We start from the raw sequence: 24,119 nt of genomic DNA on the forward strand, positions 1-24,119 counted from the left end.
TCCTTGATTGTGGATTGAAAAATTTGTAATAAGAAGCAAAAAGTGTAATTTAATTGATGCTGTGAGGGTAAGTAGCCCCTAGAAAGGGATTGTCTTCCAATGTTTTACCCAAACACAATATTGCTGGGTGAGATGACTGATTCAAATTCCTTTGGTTTAATTTTAGGGTCTGCCTAAGAGAGATATGACTTCTGTCCTGATGAAGGCCCCTTTATGATTGGTTCTTTGTGTGGCATTGAAACGTCAACAGTAATTCTTGTGGATTATTCTTGTTTGAAATTATTGACTTCCGGACACCTGGATTGAAGGGGTCTTTTTGAAGTTCACTTGCCATCTAGTTTTTAACCACATTTTGTAGTAGATAACACTTGGCACACCATTTTTGTACTAATCACTTTTCACTGCGCCATTACCTTGAGAGCACCTAATTTAAATAGTTTTATTCAAGTATATTGATTCATGTTTGTAATTTATGTACATGCGATGGAAAAAAAGTTATTTCAGCCTTGCAGGGGTACAAGGAATTAAATAAAGGACTTGCCGTGGAAGTTAAAGGCCTCTCTCCCCCCTTAGGGCCATTACTCATCTTCACATTTACATACCCGGGTCCTGGGGTTACTGGGTTTACCTTATTTTCTTTTATTAAGCTTTCTGAAAGTGGCATTGTTAAAATTGTAACTTAAAATCCAACCTTACAGTTAAAGAGGTTTTTAGTCACAATTTCTCAGATACCAAACACAAAAATCTTCTCTGTTCCTAATCAAAATGTAGTACTTATTAAATGTTATAAGGTAGCCCAGTGTTATCCTGTGGGGCAGATAGGTCTCACGGAGGTGAAAAATGAATTCATGAGCTTTTCACTACTAGGACAAGTAAAACCTAAAAGTATCTGTCCAACCTTTTAATTCCAATGCACCTTCCCTATGGGCTACCTAGTAACATTACCTTAGGTGTGGCTTTTATGCAATAAAAGGGTAGCTTAAGGCTGGGCAAAGGGGTTATATTGCCATGTTAAATTGGGAGTTTAAAACTGCATTCAGGCTGCAGTGGTAGCCCTGGGCCAAGTTTAAAGGGGCCCTGTAAGTGGGGGCACAATGAGTGCTGCAGGCCCACTAAATAGCATTTAATTTACATGCCCCTGTGTATGTGGTATTCCACCCCACATGAGAATTATAATTACATTAAATATGCCACTTAGGTGTAAACCAATTTTACCATGTTTAGGGGAGAGAGCACAATCACTTCAGTACTAGTTAGCAATGGTAAAGTACACAGAGTCCTAAGCCCAACAAAAATGGATTCAGCAAAAATAGAAGAGGTGAAGGCAAAATGCTTGGGGGTGGCCCTGCAGAGAGGACCAGGTCCAACATTAAGAAGCAGAGATTCAATTTTTTTTACGTAAAACATCTGTACCTTGTTTCCTTGTTTTCATGTCCAAAATGTCATAATAATAAGCTCTATTTTTATGAATTGGTGTTGAATTTCTTTCATGATGGGTGACTTTCCTTTTTTTGTTGTTTTGATACTTCTAAATGATTTAAACTTGTTCCTTTGTTTAAGCCTGGCTTCTCAAAGCCACAGCTACCCAGGGTTGAACTAAGGTTTAGCAAACAATCCTGACTGGACCCAAGGTGGTTTTATGAGGGTATTCCACAGTGAGGTTGTACAACCACACCATATAATATACCACCATTCTTCACATAGGGTATGTTTGTTTCTGAAGTTCTGAAGAAGGAGGCTTTCAACTTAAAGATGAGGTGTTTTATTTGTTTCTTTCTAGCCAAAGTTGAGTCAAACTTAAGGCTGAGGGATTGTGTCTACTTTTCCTCTCAGTGAGTCTGAGCGTGCCTTCTGTCTGCATTTAGTTTATTATCATATCATGGGAAGGAGAGCCTATTATTTTGTTTTTAATCTCAAGGTGGCTTCTTCAACCATGATATTTGTCATGGTTACATTTTAGTTTGAGGTCAGGTCACTTACGCTCAGTGGGTCATTCATGGGTTATGGGTGCAGCAGTATTTTGGCATCAGGGCAACATTGTTTTGTGTCTCTGATCTATCTGATAGGTTGACCTTTGGATTACAGTCTTTTAAGAGTGAGATAGAAGAGGATGATATGGTGGTCAAACAAGTCTCCTGGAGGAAAGGAGTCTAAGGAGAGAGACCATTATTTTGATATCAGGACATCCAGCATTGATACTTTCAAGTGAAGAAATCCTTATCTTAAGTTGTCTGCTGAAGATTTAGGCCTGGCAAAAGGATTGTGGTCGAAATGGCAGTTTAAAACTGCACTACAGTCTGCAGTGGGACTCCTGAGATGTGTTTGAAAAGGCTACCTTAGTGGGTCGCACAATGAATGCTGCAGCCCACCAGCAGCAGTTTATTTACAGGCCCTGGATAAATGAAGCACCATTAACTAGGGGATTCAATTAAATCAAATGTACCAATTAGGTATAGGCCAATTTTAACATGTTTTCAGGAGAGAGCACAAGCACTTTACCACAGGTTAGTAGGGAAAAAGTGCACAGGGTTCTAAAACCTGAAAAAATGAGTTCATCAAAGGAAGGAAGAGGAGGCCTTAAAACCTGGAAAGGTTCAGATCCAACATGGGTCCACAAGAAAAAAACTACCATCACCTCCATTAGACTCATGGTCTCAGACTTTTTTTTTGTGTTTATAGTTTGTTCACCTACAGAGCACCAACAATCAAACTACTATTTACAATGTTTTTTCACTATCTATCGACCAAGCATCATCACTTGATTATGAAAACTCCAGTGGATACAAATTGGGGATGAATGAAAACTACATATATATTTTTGACTATCCCCTAGAACCTGGGTTTAGGTATAGGAGGTTATTTAAACCACTCCACAATCTGGAGTACCTACATTGCCAAGTAATTTTGAAGACTTTAAAAAAAAAATATATATATAGGGAATTTAATAGATAATAGCAAATGTCTTACCATCCTCCGTCCCCATCCTTTTGTATCATGCGCTACTGTGGGTGATTACTACAGGTTATAGTTGATAGTAGGTGTTTGTTCTGTAGGGGAGAAAGTGAACAGGTGAACTCGCAGATTTCCTTTAAAAAATACTGTGGACACAATTGAGATGTCAGGTCACGAGGGGCATCCTAACTGTACTTGGCGACAAAGTAAAGTGACCTTTTCTGTTTTTATACAAGACAGTGAGAGAAGTAATTTATTTGCAAGCTTTCTGTCTGACTAAGCTATCTATATGCTTGAAGGGGGTACACATTAAAGAAGCCTCTGGGCACTTTAAATGTCACAACCCCTGTGATGTGCCACATGACAGTGTTTGCGATCGTAAAAGGCAAGTCACAATGTACAAAAGGCTTTTTGCAAGTGGGAACTGATTTTCCAACTTGCAGAATGCCCTTTGTAACTGAATGTGATTATGTGAGGGGAGAGGGCATGAAAAGGGACATATGAATTTATCAATGGCTTGTGAGTACAATTGCAGTTGCTCACTGTTGATCTGATTCCAGATCCCTGAAGGTGTTTGCGTGTTGTTGTGTGACATTGTGTGACATTTGTAAAGTGGGAGCTGTCCCTGTGGAATGATTACTTGTAGTGCATCGCACAATGCCTGACTCTGTACAGCGTTTGTCATACACAGTAAACAATGGATGTCCGCTGGAAGACGTGAAATCAGTTTAAAATTTGGAGTCACAACATGTTGATTCTTCTGCACCTTTACTGCACACCAGGAACTGTGAAATGTGATGCTGTAACCAGAAATGGAGAGAAAAACATGAGTTTGAAAATCAGGTGTGCTACATGGTTTTTCTTGGTTAAAAAAATATAAATAATATCTTGATATATGTATTAACACATTATCAATTTTTTGGCATACAGTAGGGCATTTTCAAAATATACCCAGAGAAAAGCTATAAGCAACCAAAGTTGAAATAAATATTCATGTAATGAAAAACGCACTAAGGGCATGCACATGTACACAGATTTTACCAATTATGTCTGCCTATTTGTTGGTGCCTGCCGTTAAATGGGACACACATTGCTGGACGCATTTGTGTTCATTTTGGTCGTCTAGTCTGTACCATATGTCCTTTTTTCTTGTGCTCCCTTTGACTAATTATCAAATGGAAAGTGTTACACTCTCTTGAAGTCATGGGTTGTCTCATGTAGTAAGGTGTGTGTTTGGTCCCTCCACGCAGGTAATCTGGGCCGGGTGGACTACATCACAGAGTTCGAGTATGACCTGTTCGTGAGGCCAGATACCTGCAATCCACGCTTTCGTGTTTGGTTTAACTTCACTGTTGAAAACACCAAGGAATCTCAGGTCAGTTTTGTGCTGTAAATCACAGTTCAGCAAGCAACAGCAACTTCTCAGAACATGTTCTTGGTGAAACCACGTTAGAAACCTAGCTCTAAAACTGTGATAAAGTCTTTGGTTCCTAAACTAGTGCTCAATTTATTGTCCATGGTCAGGATGTATCGCTATTGAATGCTTTAATGTCTTTGTTGCTTCTGTAGTTTTATCGCTTACTCTCTGCCTTCTTTCCTTCTACATATTTCAATCATTCAATTTTTCGTTACTCCAGCCCCTCTTTACCGAATTCACACCTCCCTTGCCCACATTCCACCTTGTACTAGCCTATTCCACTCTTTGCATTGCCTGTTTCCTCTTTTTCTATCTCTGTACAATGCCTACCCCATTCCTCGGTCAGTAGCGTGGCCTGTGTGTAAAGGACCCTAGTGCAAGGAAGGAATTGGGTTGAATGGGCCCCTGAGGCCTCTAGGTCCTGGTGCCACTGCACTTGCCGCACTAATAGAAGCAACATTCATGTCCTCTGGGCCTTCCTTTCACCTTTTCCTATCTCCATGTCCATTCCCCTTTTCTTTGACTTCCCCCTTTCTCCCACTTCCCCTTTTTAGGGCTTTTAACCACGCCCACCTCATGCCCATCACTATCACTCGTTTATGGGCTTGCCTTTCAAAAATCCTTTGTTATCATTGGTAAATTCTTTACGTTTGTCCCTCCTTCGGGCAGTTTTGTTACCGCCTTGGCCATCGACCTCGTTACATGGCTACTTGCACGTTTGCCTATATGTCTGACTGTGAGCGAAGTTCTTTTTCCTTTTTAGGTCGAGCGTTCAAGCGCTCTGGTTGTAATCTATCTGTTGGCTTTTGACCACGCCCACCACACGCCCATCACTATCACTTGTTCATGGGCATGCCTTTCAAAAATCCTTTGTTATCATTGCAAATGCTTTACGTTTGTCTCTCTTTGGGGCAGTTTTGTTACCACCTTGGCCATCAACCCCGTTACATGGCTACTTCCACGTTTGCTACATGTTTGACTGTGAGCAAACTTCTTTTTCCTTTGTGTCTCTTCTTTGCGCTCATGCTCATGGCAGCTGTGGTGCTTTGAATCAGCTTGCTTATGTCAATTGTTTTACTTTTCATTTTCAATTTATGTGGCAAGAAAAGTCCAGTTAGGAATTTACAGCGCTAATAGCTCTAACTCGAGCAAACGCGAGACCTATTGCATTGCAAATGCTTGTTTATGTTTTCCGCTTTCGTTTTCCTCTCGTTTTCGCTTTCCTTACCATCCACTTTAATGCCCTTTTTGTTTGTTTCCCTCCTTTTTCCTTTCATGCTTTATTTTCCCTTTTCTTTCATTCTCTTCCTTTTTCTTCTTTATTTTCTTCTCCTTTTTGCCTTCTTTCATCTCTATATGCCCTTCCCACCTCTACAGTCACATCCTTGCCACTACATTCTCCTTTTCCTGTAAGTTTCTTTATTCTACGACTCTACTTTCCCTTTACCATTTTACTTGTACTTTCCACCTTTGCATTCCTTCCTTGGTCCATCTTCTTATCTTTAGCATGCTTTTCTTCCCCACTACCCAACTTCGTACCTTCATATTTTCAAATGTGTTTTACTCCTGCCCTGTCTACCAACTTCCCCCTCCTTTCATTTTCTGTTTCCATCCTCTTTGTGTACCCTAATCCCTTATCTCTTCCTCCTCTCTTCTCTCACGTCTGTGATACTCTTTTTTTGTTTATCGATGGTGGCCCACTCCTGACAAAAGGCACACAAATAGTAATGTAAGCAACATAATAACATTGTTTTTCTTGCCTTCCGTGTTGAACTACCTTGACTTTGATGTTGTATTTGAAGGGTGCATCCTAATTATGTTTCCATTCTTCACAGAATGAAACATTGTTTATGAGGTAGGAAATTATGTTTCTCCTTGTTGCATTTGTGTCCTTGTTGGGGTAATAACCCAGCGTACAAAAGGGTTGGATGTTTGCTTCAGCTGGAAATCCTTACCCTCTTTATCTGCCTTCCTGGTACCTTGTGTCTTATCATCCCCTCTCCCCGCTGCGCCTTCGTCAACCTTAATCAAATGATGTAGTCATGAGATGAATGGGGAAATGTCTGAAGGAGCAGAGATCTGATGCGCTGATTCTCTATGTATCTGGGGCTTACAGGATATTTGCTTTTACTGTTGCCTACATGAAAGAAAATGGCTTTAGTATTAAGTTTGGCTCGCGAGGTCTGTTTTTATAACATCTCCTCCTATAATCTTTACCCATCTCTTCCAATTTCCGCTAAAATGAGACCTTCGCGAATGTAATATAGTCTGGATCTGTGTGTGGGGTTCTGTACTGGCGCATGTGGGTGAGCCGAGTATATTAAATGAATGTTCAAATGACTACATCAAACACACTGTCTTACCAGCTCTACTTTTTGATTATTTTCCTTCATGTTCTCTTGAAATGATAAGGGCTGGGAATATACAGTAAGCACCTCACAGTCTGCAGTGCACATTGCAAATTTAAAATATATGTTCACAGTAGGTAGGAAATTAGTAGAAATAACACTGTTTAGTGACTTGTATGTTGCAACACTTCAAATTCAAGTGTTGACAAAAGCCAACAAGAGGGTTTTAGTTTTGAGTCCTAACTAAACCATTAAAGCGCCTGCTGCGGTGAAAAAGCAAAAGACAAAATCATTACTTTCTGTATATCACCTTCTGCTGGATAAAGAATATACTGTGATGTCTCAGTGTACTTTTCAGATGGAAACTAGTCCCACATGCATTGCACTCCATAGAAGGTGAAATAATAGCCAATACCATGAGGTCCAACGAGAGATACTCCTCTTGGAGAACCCAAATGCCACTTTATGTATACTTCAAAGAATTTGTAACAGAAGGTCTCCCAGATACCTGCACTGTTAAGCCAGACCAAAAAAGGGCACAGGGAAAGTTTCAAGCTTCAAGTTTCAGAGCGAAAGAGTATATATATAGGTACTGAGTTAAATGTATGGGGGGGGCAAAAAGGCGTGGGGAGTTCCCAATTACCGACCTTTGGAAAACGTATAATCTGTCTTATTTTCCCCACACACCTTCGGGTTTCTTTTGCGGATTCTCAGACACATTTCACTGCACAGCAAGGTAATTTGCACTGTAATCGAATCCGCCCCGTCTGGAAAACATATGAATACTTTTTTTCTGTAGGTTTGCTTTTTGCAGAGCTTTTCCATGTATTATGCATGAAACGTATAGAGGTGTATATTGTCCCAAACGTGATGTTTAACAAGTTAATGTGACAACGCAAATACTTTGCATCCTTTCTGAAGTTGCAGTTCCCCATAAAACTTGAGACGTTTGAAAATAAACTTCAGTTTTGCAACCCCCTAGTTAAAAGGGGGGTTCTTCAATTCTGTTTCACAGAGCAGGTCACATAAACGAGCCGTGTCTATGCTATGTGTGTTTGCCTAAGGTTAGGAGAACAGCAGCGAGATTGCCATATTTTGCAAAGCGATGGAGTGTGTGGGTGGTATATAATGATAAAACAGACTGTTCTCCATCTCATACCACATGTGACAACGTAAACACTTTGCATCCTTTCTGAAGTTGCATTTCACCATAGAACTTTCCAAAAGTTTGAAAAGAAATTCAGTTTTGCACTCCCCTAGTTAAAAGAGGGGGTTCTTCAATTCTGTTTCACAGAGCAGGTCACTTAAACGGGTTGTGTCTATGCTATGTGTGTTTACCTGCCGTAAGGTTATAAGAACGGCAGTGTAATACGAGATTGACATATTTTGCAAAGCAATGGAGTGTGTGGGTGGTATATCATGATAGGACAGACTATTCTCCATTCATACCCCCTACGCACCCCATTACTTTGTGATATCTTTCATTTTCATATTACATTTCCCCTCTCAACTCTACCACAGGCAAGCACAGAATACACATACACGGTTCGTTTGTCTATTAGGAACGTTGCATTGCAGTGTCTTCTTCAGCCCTTCCCACAACTAGAGGGTGTGAGAGGGACCTGAATGGACCTCTCAGGAAAAAAATATACATTCCAAGGCCCAAGACATTGTATTCTGGAATCTCTACAGTTACCTTTGCGTAAAGTTATACAAAGGCCTTTTGCAGTTCATTTTTGCTCGTAAATAAAATCACTTAGCTCATTTTTAGGGTCGAGCGCAAAGCGCTCACTCCCTGGTGCAATCTCTCTATAGGCTTTTAACCACGCCCATGTCAAGCCAATCTTTTTGGTTGGTTCGTGGCTTGCCTCTTAAAATTAGCTTGATTTCATTAGTAGAAGGCATGTATAGGTCTTACCTCTTCCGGTGTTTAGCCCGCCTCGAGCGCACCGGCCAACTACTGAAAACATACAAGGCTCCATGTTTTCTGTGTGGTTTCTGCACTATTTTTTCTTTTTCTGCTTTTCATGACATCGACCTTGTTACATGGATATTTGCACTTTTGCCGGATACATGAATAATTGCACTTTTGCTGATAAATTTCACTGCATGCGGACTTCTGTTTCCTTTTGTGTGTTTGCTTTATGCTCCTGGTGGCCGTGGGCTCGCTTATGTGAAACTGTTTTACTTTTCCGTTTATGCGGCAAGAAAAGTCCGGTTAGGAGTTTACAATGCTAATAGCTTTAACTCGAGTAAAAACGAGACCCCTTGCATTGCAAATGCTTGTGAACCAGATTCTATCCAAGTCCCATTGTTTTATAAGGCCCTAGTCTGCTGAGTAAAAACTAAACAAATTAAGATGTTTATCTTTAGATGGGGATGGTGCCCCTCAGGAAGGCGCTGTGCTGTACTCAGTTCAGAGGTCCTTTTTCTCGCTGAGGAGGACGTGGTTTAAAACATGTTCTTCAGGGAAGCGCGTTATAAACAGAAAATGTTTTGAGCGTTATTCACGCGCAAATGCAATGAACATATCAGACCGAGGACCCAGCACGAATGTTGGTTGTATGTCACCACCTAAAATATAAGAGTCCATGTACCGCTACATAGAATCTTCTACATTGAAATGAACCCCTCTGAGATTACCACTCCAGGGATTACCACTCCTGAGGTTACCACTACTGTGATTACTGCCTCTGAGATTACCAGTGCAAAGATTACCTATGCTGAGAATACCACCTTTGAAATTACCACTGCAGTGATTACCACTACTGTGATTACTATCTCTGAGATTACCACTGCAGGGATTACCACTGCTGAATCACCACTATTTTTGATTACTACCTCTGAGAGTACCACTGCAGGGATTACCACTGCTGAGATTACCACTGCTGTGATTACTACCTCTGAGTTTACTCCTGCAGGGATTACCACTGCTGAGATTATCTCTACTGTGATTACTACCTCTGAGATTATCACTGCAGGGATTACCACTGCTGAATTACCACTTCCATAATTACTACCTCTGAGAGTACCAGTGCAGGGATTACCACTGCTGAGATTACCACTACTGAGAATGCTAACTCTGAGATCACCACTGCTGATATTACCACTGCTGTAATTACTACCTCTGAGATTACCCCTGCAGGGGTTACTACTGCTGAGATTACCTCTGCTGAGATTAGCACCATTGAAATTACCAGTGCAGGGATTACCTCTGCTGAGATTACCACCGTTGAAATTATCACTGCATGGATTACCACTGCTGAGAATACCACTACTGGGTTTAATACCTCTGAGATTACCACTGCAAGGATTACCACTGCTGACATTATCACTGATGTGATTACTACCACTGAGATTACCACTACTGATATTACCACTACTGTGATTACTACCTCTGAGATTACCACTGCACTGCAGGGATTACCACTGGTGACATTACCACTACTGTGATAACCACTACTGTGATTACTAACGCTGACATTACCACCGTTGAGAATACCACTTCTGAGATTACCACTACATTGAGTAAGACCCTATGCTAACCTACACCTTAAAATTAAACCTTACTTTATAACTACCCACCACCCTATCTTTATGGCCATACTGTTCCCTGTCCTTAACTTAGTGGCTACATTGCACCGCGGGGTGCCAGTGGGCCCACCTGTACATATTTTGGAGGACCAGGACCCTTCCACTCTGTCCCATGGTGGTCCTGTTGGTCTTTACAATGTATCGGCCTGCCCTGTCCATTAGCCCCACCCATGCCCAGGCACAGACATGACTGTAGCATTCTCAAGAGGCAGGGACACCAAGCGCTTCATTTTCCTGCATCCATTCTTATGTTAAACTATTCTGTGCCCAGGCAAAGACCTGCTTTCATTTTCATAAAATAATATTTTGTACCCTATGACAATTCCAGCATTTCAGGATTTTATTGAGTATTTCACTGTTCTTTGTCCATGTACACAGGCATGCTATCGGTTTTAGGTATACCAGCCCCTTTGATATTTTTGTAGATGCTGCTTTGTTTCACTCTTTGCCTTTTTTTGGGGTAAAACACTAAAAATGTGTCCTGCATGTTCCAGACCTGCTTCTGCTTCATGAAGGATGTTTGGGAAAATGCAGCTGCGTTTACTTCTTCACTTCTTGTCTCTCTGCAGTTCTAAATAGCCGGGTACCTCACTCACTCTAACTCACATTCTCTCAGTTACTCATCCTCACTCCTACTCAGGGGCGTAGCTTCAGGGGGGGCATTTGGGGTGTTAAATCCCCACTAATAAATGTATATGCTGATGAATTATTGGATACAAGTGCTTTCAGTTGGGTATGGTGAGTTGTCTGTTGGGTTTCACCTGGGATTTATGCACGCACACACTGACAAAGCACACACACTCTCTCTCATCTCTGTTTTGAAAGCCCCAAATTTTTTATTTTACTAAATATTATGTTCCTCTCACTTAATAATCATACCAATCTGCACTGTTCTCTCTTTCCACTGCCGCTTAAGCCACTCTTATGCGATCTGCTTGTCACATGATGTAGTTTAACAATATATGCAAGCCAGTGGTGGCTCCTGTAGGGGCAAAGCTGTGGGGTTGGGGCATAACAGCATAAAGGAATAAAAAAATAAAATAAAAAAAAGAAACTCTCCTCTGCCGCCTTGCCGCTTTTCTGGCTCCAGTTCCACTCGCTGCAGGCACAGGCTCCCAGCCTGCCCAGCGACCAATCCTGATGCTGCTCTCTCATGAGAGCAGCATTAGGATTGGTCGGAGTGTCCTAGCTTGGCGCTCCGAGGCAGAGTGGGAGCCTCTGCCTGCTCTCTCTAACCTGCTCTCTCTAAGCCAGCAACACAGTGCCAAGTTGGATAGAGCACAGTGTGCATGTGTGTTTGGCCAGCCCCAGACGGGCAGCCAAACATACATGCACACTGAGGGGAGTGCTGTGCACTCCCCTTTCCATCTCTGTCATTGCCCATGACCCCGTCCCCTGAAAAATAAAAACAATAATAAACACTGTTTATTATTATTTTAATTTTTCATTTTGCAGCTCCTGCTGCTGGTAGGGGAGAGCGACACTCCTCTGCTATAGTGGAGCGGACTTCTGTTTCCTTTTGTGTGTTTGCTTTGTGCTCATGGTGGCCGTTGGCTTGCTTATATGAAACTGTTTTACTTTTGAGTTTATGTGGCAAGAAAAGTCCAGTTAGGAGTTTACAACGCTAATAGCTTTAACTCGTGTAAACGCAAGACCCATTGAATTGCAAACACTTGTTGTGTGTTGGTGTTTGCATTATACAGGAAGGTACAGAGGTTGAACTGTGCTCTTGTTCTAAGAAGTACAAGTATTCTTCACTTGGCATCATGGTGCCCTGCACTCTACATTGGCTGACAACGTATTTTGTGGCGCACTCCCATGATCCAGCATCAGTGGCCATGATGTGTGCACCTTGGCTTTAACAGTCCTTCATCTGTTTCTGGTCTCTATTTCCATTGCCTTTTAGTCCTTGTATCAGCACATTTCGAATTCTACCTGTTGGGGGGAAATGTTTCAAAAGCACACATTTATTAAACATTTCCTCAAATGTTGCTTCAAGGAATCCCTTATGTATTTGTCTCTAATAATAGCTCCTCTGAGGATTGTAGTTGGTAAGCCGTCGAGTACTCATACAGTATATATTGCTAAGACTATGGAAGCACACATGGGCATGGATTTCTCATGCACAGATTTGCCTACTGCAAGTTAATGTAAGTTTCTGTGGACATTTTGTCACATAGATACTTAAAAGTAGTGATTTTTCACTTTTCATTTCATTGCAAGCTGCAGTTCCCCCGTAAATACATACCAGTAAGTGTAAAAGGTGAAGAAGTAAGTGGAAAATAAAAGACAAAAAGGGACCCTGTTCATCTCCGCACACATGAAGGTTTGTTGAGGTCAGTTTCCTGCTGGTTACTTTCTAATGGAATAAAATGGGAAGAGGAGCAATATAGGTACTTGAAGTAACAAAATGTACTTTCCAGGAGAGGACACATATTATCTTGCAGTCTTTGAAGTCGACTGTGGTTTGAGGAAGTCACACAGTCTGAGTGGAGCTGCCATATATCATTTCTTCCATCTGTAAATACCATAATTTGGATAATTTAGGTTTGCAGTATTTTATGGTGTCCAAACTCTGCCTAAATGACAAAAAAATAAACTTTTTGGTGGGAGTCCATTTTTTTGCCACAGCTGATATAAATGCGTAACTCGCGCACAGTTACGACTGCGAATATTTTATTCTATTGAGAATTTATAGCTTATTGATAGATCTAGCAAGATATTTCCGTGTATTTATGGAGTGTATTACATGCTGCCCCATGAAACTACAGCACATCTTTCTAACCTCTTTGTTACATAGTCCCACAACACCAATTGGCATGTGTTACTTAGCAGAAAACGTATGTGCACTCCTTGAGGGATACAGTTGAGAATTTACTTGCTACCAAACATTGACCATGTTGAGACTATTCCTTATATATGTGACCAAGCACGTATGCGATACTCCGTCAAGGAGCAAGTGCCAGCAATCAGTTGACAAGAACGGCCCAGGTGTGTCAGTGCCTTGAAATGTACAACTGAGCCACGAGGACAATTAAACCAGGACACGATGCACGGACATTGAGCTCTAGCAGCCTGAAGACGTGTGTTGCATTTCTCAGATTGGGCAACGGAGCCCCATCAAAATCATTAGATTGTTGAAGAATTACTGACACAATCAAACAACAACTAGTACTTCAATACTGATTACCATAGAAGATCTGAGACACACTGGGGCAGATTTATCAACCAGTTGCGTTGCCGTTGCGCCACACAAGGGAGGGCGAGGGTGAAGCAACTACTAAGTCGGATTTATCAAGCCAAGGAAGATCACCTTGCGTGACCTTGCCTGGCTTCATAAAAATAGAGTAATGCAACGCTAAGCAAATCTCTGGGTCGTGTTACTCTGCCACATGGTTTTTCCATGGGTGGAGCGTGGGTGTTCTTACGTATCCATCCATGGATTCTGGTGCGTTCCCAGATTAACCATTACTGGTAGAGCTGGGAATGTATCAAAACGCTACGCCCACCATGGGAGGCATAACAAGGAGAAATATCTTTATTTCTCCTTGTTTTTCCCTCTTTCTAAGTGTGCTGTAGAATGTTGTACGCATATAAAGAGAAAAATGCCTCAGAGGATTGTTTTGTGCAGGAAGGTGCCCCTTTCTGCACAAAATCAATCCTGTCTGCAATGCAGGCGCCCTTGCACAAGGGCGCAAGGGTGCCTGCATTGGCACTGGGCAGCACGTTGTGTGCCAGCACAAGGAAAGGACAGGAATATACCGTATAATGGTAAATAAGCCACATTGCTGACCTTTCATGCAGTGCAGTACAAAGTTCAAATGTATGCATTGTTCTAACTGGCCAGTATTGTCTGAACGTAGTATTAATGAGGCACATATTGTGAAAACCTAGCAACAAAGTGTTTTACAAGAGACCAATATAGGTAGGGGAGTAAGAAGTGCTTTCCATAGCAGTTCCCAAAAAAACATCCTCATTGAATTGAGAAAAGCTTTCCAATAGCTATGAGTTGCTAAATACTAAACGCCAGAGCACCCTGAAAGAAAGAACAATTAAAGTTCAAGTGGTATATTCAACCATATATAGTCCCTGTATAAATGTATTCCAAAGATGATGACGTAATGTGATCCAAAGACAAAAACAGTAACCGATACATGTTTCATCCTCCGGACTTTCTCAAGGGTGCATCTGATAAAACAATACAAAACAATATATGTAAACTTGTGATGTAGGCCTATGTAGAGATTATTAATTACATGTTCCATTCCCCGCACAGTGTGTGACTACAGGGTGGTGCTCCCACCCGGCGCTGATTGAACACAGGTATCAATGAATCCTCGGTGAGGGAAGCCGTCTGTTTTTATAAACCCACGTGTTGGTGTGTTGAGCCTTGGTGATGGTGATAAGTCACAGAGGGCCCGTGAAACATTCAGGACCCTGAGTATGAATCAGGGAGAAGGGAAGAATGTGTACGCAATTGATATTTAATGAATACCTAATATTGCATGGTATCAGGGTAAATATGCTCTTATCCAGGACAAAAAGAAACTATCTTCCTGTGTGAATCTATGTCTCTCTATTTCTGTATTACAGATAACTGGCAGTGTGTATACAGACAGGGAGAACTACTCCCAGATATATGAACGGTATGAAATCCTGATCAAAGGACAGGAAGGGATATTCTTAATGGGGCAGTGCGAAGGTCCTGACGAAGGCCGAGTGACCCTAAGGGGCAGTGAAAAAAACGGCCGAAACATGTTGATCTGTAGACAGAAACTGGGGTGAACAGGTTACTAACTCCTGAGATCACCACCAGTGACTTTAATTTTAATCTTGCCCAGGCAGTACTGCAATAAAAGTTTGAGGGTAACCGTCCTGAGACAATTTTATTTGTCTGTTATTCGTTCTTGGTCCCTGTGTTCTATGTTGTTGTGTGCTTATTCATGTTTCCCCATCCTTTCTGCTCCACTCCGATTTGGGATTACTTAGGAGTGTAATAGCAGCAGCCTGATGATGAAGCATGCCACAATTTTGTGGGTGAGGGCAGATGTTGGGAGGTCGGGCAGGGTAACTGTTCCTCTCACCCCTTTATAAGTGTTTTTGTTGATATTACAATATTCGTTATATTTCATATTTACAAAATCAAATTTTGGATGGATTGGTTTCACCAACTTAGTAGTTTGTCAGATACACGTGGTGTATGCTCCAAATTACATTGAAGCACTTGCTCTGTGGACTTGATAATTGCTTTCTATATGTGCTGGGCTTTCTCGTAGCAATCTGCCATAGAGACAGAAAGATATGTAATATTCACCTGCCTAAGAGGGAATTTCTTCACGTGAACCTTAACACACAGAGCTACGCACCCACTGCCCATTAGTTTCCATATATTCGAAAATCCTGCCCTGGTGACAGAAGATAAATGCACAGGATAAAAGCCTTCACGACCAGCAAAGGAACAGGGCACAACATAAAATCAACACAAAGCTTCCACGGGTCTTATTCACACACCCCCATGAAGATATACCTAAAAATACAATAAAGTATTCCTCAATGCCAACAACTACTCTTTCTATTTATTCACAACACAGGTGTTATATTATTCACTTTGGTGCAGATGGTGCAGTGCTCAGGTGCAGTGAAGTGAACACTTACATGCCATTCATATGTATAGCAGGGATGTGCATGAATTTTCTAAAGATACACAGTACAGTGAGAAATACTTCTGATGTGTTCATAAGGTATTAGACCTAGACAATCCCTATTCCAGTGTCAACGTTTCGGCCCACACCTGATTTCCCATGGGTCTCTTCAGAACAAAACATGCCTTCTGGCACAACACCTCTATGCTGTGTATTTCCTTCACACGTTGAGGTTTGCTAAGAATGTGATGCCCCCAAAGTTGGATCCTCAGCAATAGCTTCACAAGCCACCAGTCCAGAAGCAATCCAGATCGCCAGCTATAAATGTGATTCAATTTACGTATTTGCTCATCACGGCCAGGGCTACCAATATCTGGCTGTTCGCGTCACTGAACCTATGATCAATGCGCTGTCTGCACCAATGGGAATAAAATAACAGGTCTTTGTGAATAAAGACATGGAGTCATTGTTGGCACTGAGGAAGACTTTTTTGTTTTTTTAGGTATACCTTCATGGGGTTGTGTGGATGAGACCTGCAGAACCTTTGTGTTGGTTTCCTACTGACAGAGGTTTGTCATTACATAATAATAGTGGTTGCTACCTATTTGAAGTATAACACCAAATAAGTGTAAGTATTTTGACCTCATAGCTAGGGTGTGCAAAATTCCCCAAATTTGATTTTGCATAATTACACAAAATTTCCGAAACCTTATCTGAAATAGTGCAAAATGGAAATCCAGTATGTTGCGTTATAAATTAGTACGAGATGTGACCTCATCTTCATTGTGGTTGTGAAGACACTTTTTTTGTGCTATAACATACTGCAAAAACTCAATTGCTGCAAACTGCAGCCACTCATGTTCTGGTCATTTACGTTGTTCAGGTGCTCGTGCATTAATATTTGTAGCCGAATGGGCGTAATATGGGAAATTTCATATAACAAGGAAATTATGCAAGATTACACCAGCGTAACAAAAATTTCACCTGTATCAACTCATAAGATGCAGACTTTAGGGAGCCTGTCTTTTGCTGCAAGCCTGCAGTATCTAGCACTGTATAAAAATTGGTTTTCTAACTAATAATCTTGCAAGGTTGGGAGCCTTTCAAGTGCATAGAATAGCTTTTTGGATCAATACTTGTGTTTTATTTGGAATAGATAGAAGACACATATTGGAGCTCGGCAGGTTTAGCACAGCGTGTTTCTCCTTGAAATTATCCGAAGCTGCTATGACATCCTTCATCCTTCACAAAGTAATGAAAACAGAAAGGCTACTAGAAACAGACAATATTCATCTGTGTCTCTCGTAAATGCAGCAACGGCTGTCATAATGACATATTCTCCAGGATAGGGTTGCTGTTATATATTTTACCCGGTCTGAACGAAAGGAAATTTAAGTGGAAGAACCTTAGAATTAGTCCGTTTATTTAGTAGTAGTGTATAGGGTGCATAATTAGCTCTCATTGGCTTCAAGCCCTGCAGATTTTGCTAGATCATGCTGTACCCATCCTCTTGATTTGTAAGGCAAAACGTTTATTATTGACTGGGGTACCTAAATAGCGAAGGTTCAGTACAATCCCATAACTACATCTTGTTAGGGATGCATAAAATGTGTTCGTTTTCTCTTTGCACAATTATGTGATATTTCTAAAATAATATGCAAAATTACACGAGCAGCAAAATCTTCACTTAGTGCTATTTTTCAGAGCTTTTTAAGTGTAACTTGCGCCCTTTGAACACGAGGCTACATTTTGTGCTAAAAAAAGAACCGAGTTGCTCATAAACTGCACATAATGAGAACAGCATCAGTTCACGTTCTGTTAGTGCTTCCACAATAAGATTTCCCTCCAAACTGATGGGAAATTACGCGATGTGATGTAATTTCAGGCATTACACACAAAAAGCATAACACGGAATGGCAGAAATCACTCATGAATATGCCAGCATAGCTAAAGTTGTGCCCGAGCCTCGTCTGAATGTGGTCCATGGAAGCTGTTTTGTGCTACTGTCCAGCACCAGTCAATGAGTCTCTCTTTCCCTAGTGTTCGGCTACTGCTACCTCAGTACTGTCTGTTTGTACCTACGGCTAGAATTGATCAACTCCATTACACGGTGTACCTCACAGTATCTGCTGGAGCTTTCCAAATCATTAACAACAATTTAATTGCAGAGTGTTTGTCATTCTTTGAATATTGTGCTGCTACATATGCGCAGAATCAACACAGGATCTTCTGAGCATTACTAATAACCAAAGAAAGATAGTGGGTAGATTGATGTGATATTTCGTCATTCCGACTGCCAGGTAGAACATTCTGTTCAGCTCATACCACTCAGATATTAACTGGTACCCAAGAGGAGAAATTCTAGCTTGCTCTTGTCCAGAAAAATCTGTTCATTTAAAAAAAAATGAAAACACCGTGCGTTCAAGCCTCTATAATACTTAAGTTGATTGATAGTCTGACCAATACTCTCTCCCCTTCTTTGGGCCTGTTCACCCTGTAGGATTCTTTCTCTCTTTAGCCTAACCTGCACTTGTCTTCTTTTCGCCTGCTTACCTGCTTGACTGTTTGTGTTATCTCACTGATATTCAAAAGAATAGCTAGACAGTAAAAAGGACTCCCCAATCAACGCAGTTGTATGCGTATGCAAAGTGAAGAGAATCCTTCTTCACTTTCTAGTTATCCCTCTATTAGTTTCTCAACGGACTCTAAAACTACTTTAATATTTGCTGGGCCACTGCAGACTGAAGCTCAGTCCCCCACTCTTCTTGTTTAATTCTGTAGAATGAAGTATAGTGAGATTACTTTTATTATGCAAAACTGTTGTCTTGTTGAAAATGTCCCATTGTTTTTATTGTCCTTAATGTGTGATGCTAGAAGTTGCATGGCTTCCGATTGAACTCAGAACCTACATTAGAAAATACACATTTTTGGAATCTGGTACCATGCCTCCTTCCCAGGTACCCAAGTAACCTAGTTATTGTCAGGGCCAGGCTTTGAAAATGGGATTATTGGTTTACATCCCTAGTGGACCACCTTAGAAGGCCCTTTCTCCTCTAGGCCTCTTATATGGTCCTTTGGGTAGCAAAACTTGTTTCCCAAATTTATTTAAGTATTATGGGAGGCTCTTGCCTAGTAGACTGATATTTGGTGGCACGTTGCAGTCATGTGGGACTGTATTCCTTTTTTCAAGTTCACGCTGGGTGAGAAGTCTCATAACCCTTGTGGTAAAATCTAGACTGGGAATCTTCTATTTCTGCAGAGCATTGTATGCATATATGTGTTGTTTGTTGCATGGTAACAGTATGGTAGTTATCTGTTTGACCAAAATGCAGGTCCCCTTGGTGTGAGTGAAGACCACACTTGATAAATTACCTCCTGTAATGTGACCCTGAAGATAGGGTTGCCACCACTTACTGAGCCTTCAAAGGTCCAGTTTCCCTCCCTGTGTTACTTTCTCACTGTGTTTGGGTATTGGTTTTCCTTTCTGCTCCTTCATCTTTGTGCATACATTGGTACCCATGACTTGGTTGAGCAGTTTCACTTTGACTTCTGAGGAAGCACTCTGTGCTTTCATTGCGGAAGGTATGGATCAGATGCACAACACTGTGGTCATGACACTCAGTCCCAGCATAAGGCCTAGGCTACTGGCCCACCCAAAAGATGCTCCATCCTGCGATGAAGAGGAAGTGAAATGCTGTGGGCTGGGAGAACCTGCCTGTTTCTCATGAACCAGACACAATGACATACAATGAGGCCAGCTGAAGGCCAGTGATAATTTGCCTAGCTCCTTTTCATCATCACGAAACCAGAACACTGACATTCAGTGGTTCTCAAGAGTGTAACACCAGTCTAGTTCACCTAATTAATGCAACCTGAGCACCCATCTCGGTGGTGTGTAAGGTCACAAGATCATGTCCACTCCATCTCCCACGGAGTAAGAGAAACCATTATATATCCATGAGTCGCTCCAGCAGCTATTTGTCTGTTATGGGGAACCATGAGGTTAACTTCCTTTACTATTGGGTCAATTGGAATGATCTAGTTATGAAGACTGGACCATGCTGATGCTGATTGTAGGAAAGTACCCTTTTTCTTGGCAATTTTCTGCCTGTTGTCAGTGTGTCTGCCTGTGTTCACTGGGATCCTGCTAACAAGGACCTCAGTGATTATGCTCTCTCCTTTTTTAACTTGGTAACTTGTACCATTTTCACCCCACATTTGGCATACTTGTCCCCCCATGTATATGGTACCCAGGTACCCAGGGCATTGGGGTACTAGGGGATCCCCATGGGCTGCAGCATGTATTATGCCACTCATGGGGAGCCCATGCAAAGTGTTCTGCAGGCCTGGCATTGCAGCCTGCGTGACAGGTCGCATGCACCCTTTTTCACTACAGGTCACTGCACCGGGTCACAGTAAGTCACCCCTATCGCAGGCCCTCCTAGCCCAAAGGGCAGGTTGCAAGTACCTGTGTGTGAGGGCACCCCTGAACTAGTAGAGGTGCTCCCACGAACTCCAGTGCCATTTTCATGGACTTCATGAGTGCAGGGATGCCATTTTATGCGTGTACTGGACATAGGTCACTACCAATGTCCAGCTTCATAATGGTAACTCCGAACCTAGTCAAGTTTGGTATCAGACATGTCAGAATAATATCCCCATACTGTTGCCAGTATTGGAAGTATGATTCTATGCACTCTGGCGGCTACTTAGAGGATCCACAGCATTGCTCCTACCAGCCTTCTAGGGTTTTCAAGGCAGCCTAAGCAGCTGCCACTCTTCAGTCAGGTTTCTGCCCTCCTGCTGCTTGAAGAGCTCAAGCCCAGGAAGGCAGAACTAAGGATTTCCTTTCGGAGAGGGGGGTAACACCCTCTCCCTTTTGAAATAGGTGTTACATGGCTTGGGGAGGGGTAGCCTCCCCAAGCCACTGGTATGCTTTGAAGGGCACATTTTGTGCCCTCCATGCATAAACCAGTCTACACCAGTTTATGGAAACCTCCAGTTCCTGCTCTGGCACGAAACTGAACAATGGGAAGGGGAGTGACCACTCCCCTGTTCATCACTACCCCAGGGATTGTGCCCAGAGGTCCTCCAGAGGGTCCTGAGTTCTGCCATCTTGAATCCAAGGCTGACTGGACCTCTGGGAGCATCTGAGTAGCCAGGCTAGACAGGTGACGTCAGAGCCCCCTCCTGATAAGTGGTCACCTGGCTAGGTGACCAATCCCCCTTTCAGGGCTATTTAGGGTCTCTCTTGGGTTGGTCCTCAGATTCGGCTTGCAAGACTCCAGCAGGACTCCTCTGCAATCTTACTTTGACTTTTAGCCACTGGACCCTCCAGGAACCAACAATCTGCATCCACGATGAAGACTCTGCGTGCAACATTGTTTCCACGGCTCCTTCCAGCTTCTGCAATATTTCTCCGGCTGTGCATCCTCTGAGGGTGGCAAGTCTTCAGTCTGCCCAAGGAGGAAGAAGGAATCTCCCTTGGAGTGAAGGAGTCACTACCCTGCATCTGCAGGCACCAACTGCAACAATGACCGGCTGTGTGGCTCTCCTCTCATCCTGAGCTGCATGGATCCTGCATCACAGGTGGTGGTCCAGAGTAGTCCACTTGGTCCTTTCTGCCAGGTGTCCAACTTTAGTGGAGGTAAGCCCTTGCCTTTCCATGCAGGACAGTACCCCCATGCACTGCATCTCTTGCAGCTGCCAAGGCCCGTTTGCATTTCCTCCAAAGGATCTTCAGGCCTTTTGTAGTCCCAAGCCTCAACACTCCTTCCTGCAATGCACAGCCCTCTGCTTGCTTCTCCTGAGGTGTGGGAACCTTCTCCAGTAGTGCTGCGTGGGCTCCTCTGTGACTCCTGTGTGTCCATCTTATGGGCCTCCTGTGGGTGCTGCCTCTGCTCCTGTGGGCTCTCTGTGTTGATGAGGGTCCCTGTGACTCCCCTTCCTGGGTTGAATCCTCCTAGGCCCTGCTGGTCCCCGGCAGCTCTACTTTCTGCAAACCGCAACATTTGCCTTTGCCAAGGCTTGCTGGTGGAATCCCTGCACCAACACCCAACTTTAATTCTTATTCCAGCGTTGGACGCCATCGGCATCCCTCTTCTGAGTTCCTACTCTTCACCGACTCCAGGGCTGCAGTGCTGAACTTCTTCACATCACCGCCGACGAACTCCTGCATCCACAGCTGGGTGGGTAGTAGCTTCTACTCCTCCTGGACTTTTCTGTGCCTACTGGCCTTGGTCTCCTTGTTCCACAGGTCTTCCTCTTCAGGAATCCACTGCTAGTTTCTTGTAGCCTTATCTAGGTGTTGCATTTTCTTATTTTCTTTCCTTTTGGCTGGTTTGGGGAAAATCTAGTAATTTACTCCTTTCCTCCTGGTCGCTAGGGGGCACTGTGGTACTTACCTTTGGGGTTTCCTAGTACCCCCAGCTCCCCTCTATATATTCCACTTACCTAGGTGGGGGTCCTGTGTTTGCATTCCATTTTTTTAGTATATGGTTTTGGCTCCCCCTAGGGTCACTATTGTCTAACTGCATTTGCACTGTTTTCTGTCACTTTGTATGCCTATTGCTGATAACTAGTGTATATATTTAGTGCGTTACTTACCTCCTATTGGACGGTTGCCTCTTTAGTACTTTTTGGTATTGTGTCACTAAAATAAAGTACCTTTATTTTTGTTACACTGAGTATTTATTTTCTTTCATGTGTGTAAGTGCTGTGTGACTACAGTGGTATTGCATGAGCTTTCCATGTCGCCTAGATAAGCCTTGGCTGCTCAGCCAAAGCTACCTCAAGAGAGCCTGGCTTCTAGACACTGCCTACTCTACATGGATAGGGGATACCTGGACCTGGTATAAGGTGTAAGTACCTTAGGTACCCACCACACACCAGGCCAGCTTCCTACACTAATACTATTGGTCTCATCTCTCCAATCCTAACCTAAGTGGCTCTATGAGGAGCTCTGATGTACCCTGTCCTGTGTGATTTAGAAGCTTTCCATAAACCTGAGTGCGGCCCTGAATTGCTGGCCACTGTAGAGACAACACTGAGGGCCTCATTTACAAGCCTTTCATGCCACCGCAGCACCTTTTTTTGATGCAGCGGTGCTGCTAGCAGTGGACTACACTGCTCCATATTTGCAAACTGGTGTATTGGGCCCAAAGCATCAATTTGTAAAGCTCTGCGTCACATTTTAAATGCTCCAGGTATAATGAATGTAGTGTAAGCATTCCCTCCGAGAAACCCATGTAGAGTGATGCAGTGAAATTTACAACTTTTCACTGTGTCATTCTACGACTTCACTGCGACCATAGCTGGTGGCCAGCAGAACTCAGACCAATGCTCACTCAATCAGGCCACACATGAAACCTTTGCATCATCCTTGACTGCCAACTATCCATGAACCGACAAGTAAACTCAGTTGCCTCCTCCTGCTTCTACATCCTCCATATGCTCAGCCGAATCTTCAAATGGATCCCTACCAACAACAGAAAGTCAGTCCCGCATGCCTTGGACAGCAGCCGCCTCGACTATAGCAACGCTCTCTATGCTAGAGTGTCCTTACAGCTACTTAAAAGACTTCCGACTCTACATAACACTACAGCCAGACTCATCCTCAACCTCCCCAAGCTCTCAACCATCACCCCACACCTCAGGAACCTCCACTGGCTCCCGTCTAGAAGAGATGTCAATTCAAAATCCTCACACTCGCATACAAGGCTCTCCAAAACCTAGGGCCATCCTCCATCAACCATCGACTGAGCTTCTACATCCCAGCAAAACAACTACTCTCCACCTCGCTAAATGATACACATTCCCCTAGCATCCATCGCAGCAGGTGCAGAAGCCACTTTCTTCCTCTACACAGCAGCCAAGTCCTGAAACAGCCTACCCCTCCACTCCGGAACAAGCTTCCTTCCTGGTGGACTTCAGACGGAGACTAAAGACACGGCTTTTCAACGTAGACACAACACCCTCAATTTGAGGGGGTATGTTAGCAGATTAGCGAGGCCCAAAATAATATAAGCAGGGAATATGGGAATATCTATGTGAAAAATGATGATGATGATGATGATCTACTGCAACAGCACCTCCATCCAGTAATAATTTTAGGGCATTTCCAGAGAAGGTGAGTGAGTGTGCTGACCTGGCCACAGTGTCGCTGAC

The 24,119-nt window shown here is 42.8% G+C and overlaps 1 protein-coding gene across 2 annotated transcripts in view; it reads left to right on the forward strand.

Annotated features, from left to right (window-relative positions):
* The window catches only part of AGBL4 (AGBL carboxypeptidase 4), a 606,247-nt gene that overhangs the window by 465,840 nt on the left and 116,288 nt on the right, over positions 1 to 24,119 (forward strand). Inside the window, exons 1-2 of one of the 2 annotated variants that reach the window (XR_011203285.1) lie at positions 3,773 to 3,795; positions 4,203 to 4,327. Coding sequence is in view for 1 of the 2 variants with exons in the window: in XM_069233366.1 (XP_069089467.1) it covers positions 4,203 to 4,327 (125 nt within the window). In the remaining variant the exon portion in view is untranslated. Of the gene's footprint in view, positions 1 to 3,772; positions 3,796 to 4,202; positions 4,328 to 24,119 lie in introns of those variants that run through there. The other variant, XM_069233366.1, reaches the window with a different exon arrangement.

Source organism: Pleurodeles waltl, chromosome 4_2, assembly GCF_031143425.1.
Source record: "Pleurodeles waltl isolate 20211129_DDA chromosome 4_2, aPleWal1.hap1.20221129, whole genome shotgun sequence".
NCBI classification, from domain to species: Eukaryota; Metazoa; Chordata; class Amphibia; order Caudata; family Salamandridae; genus Pleurodeles; species Pleurodeles waltl.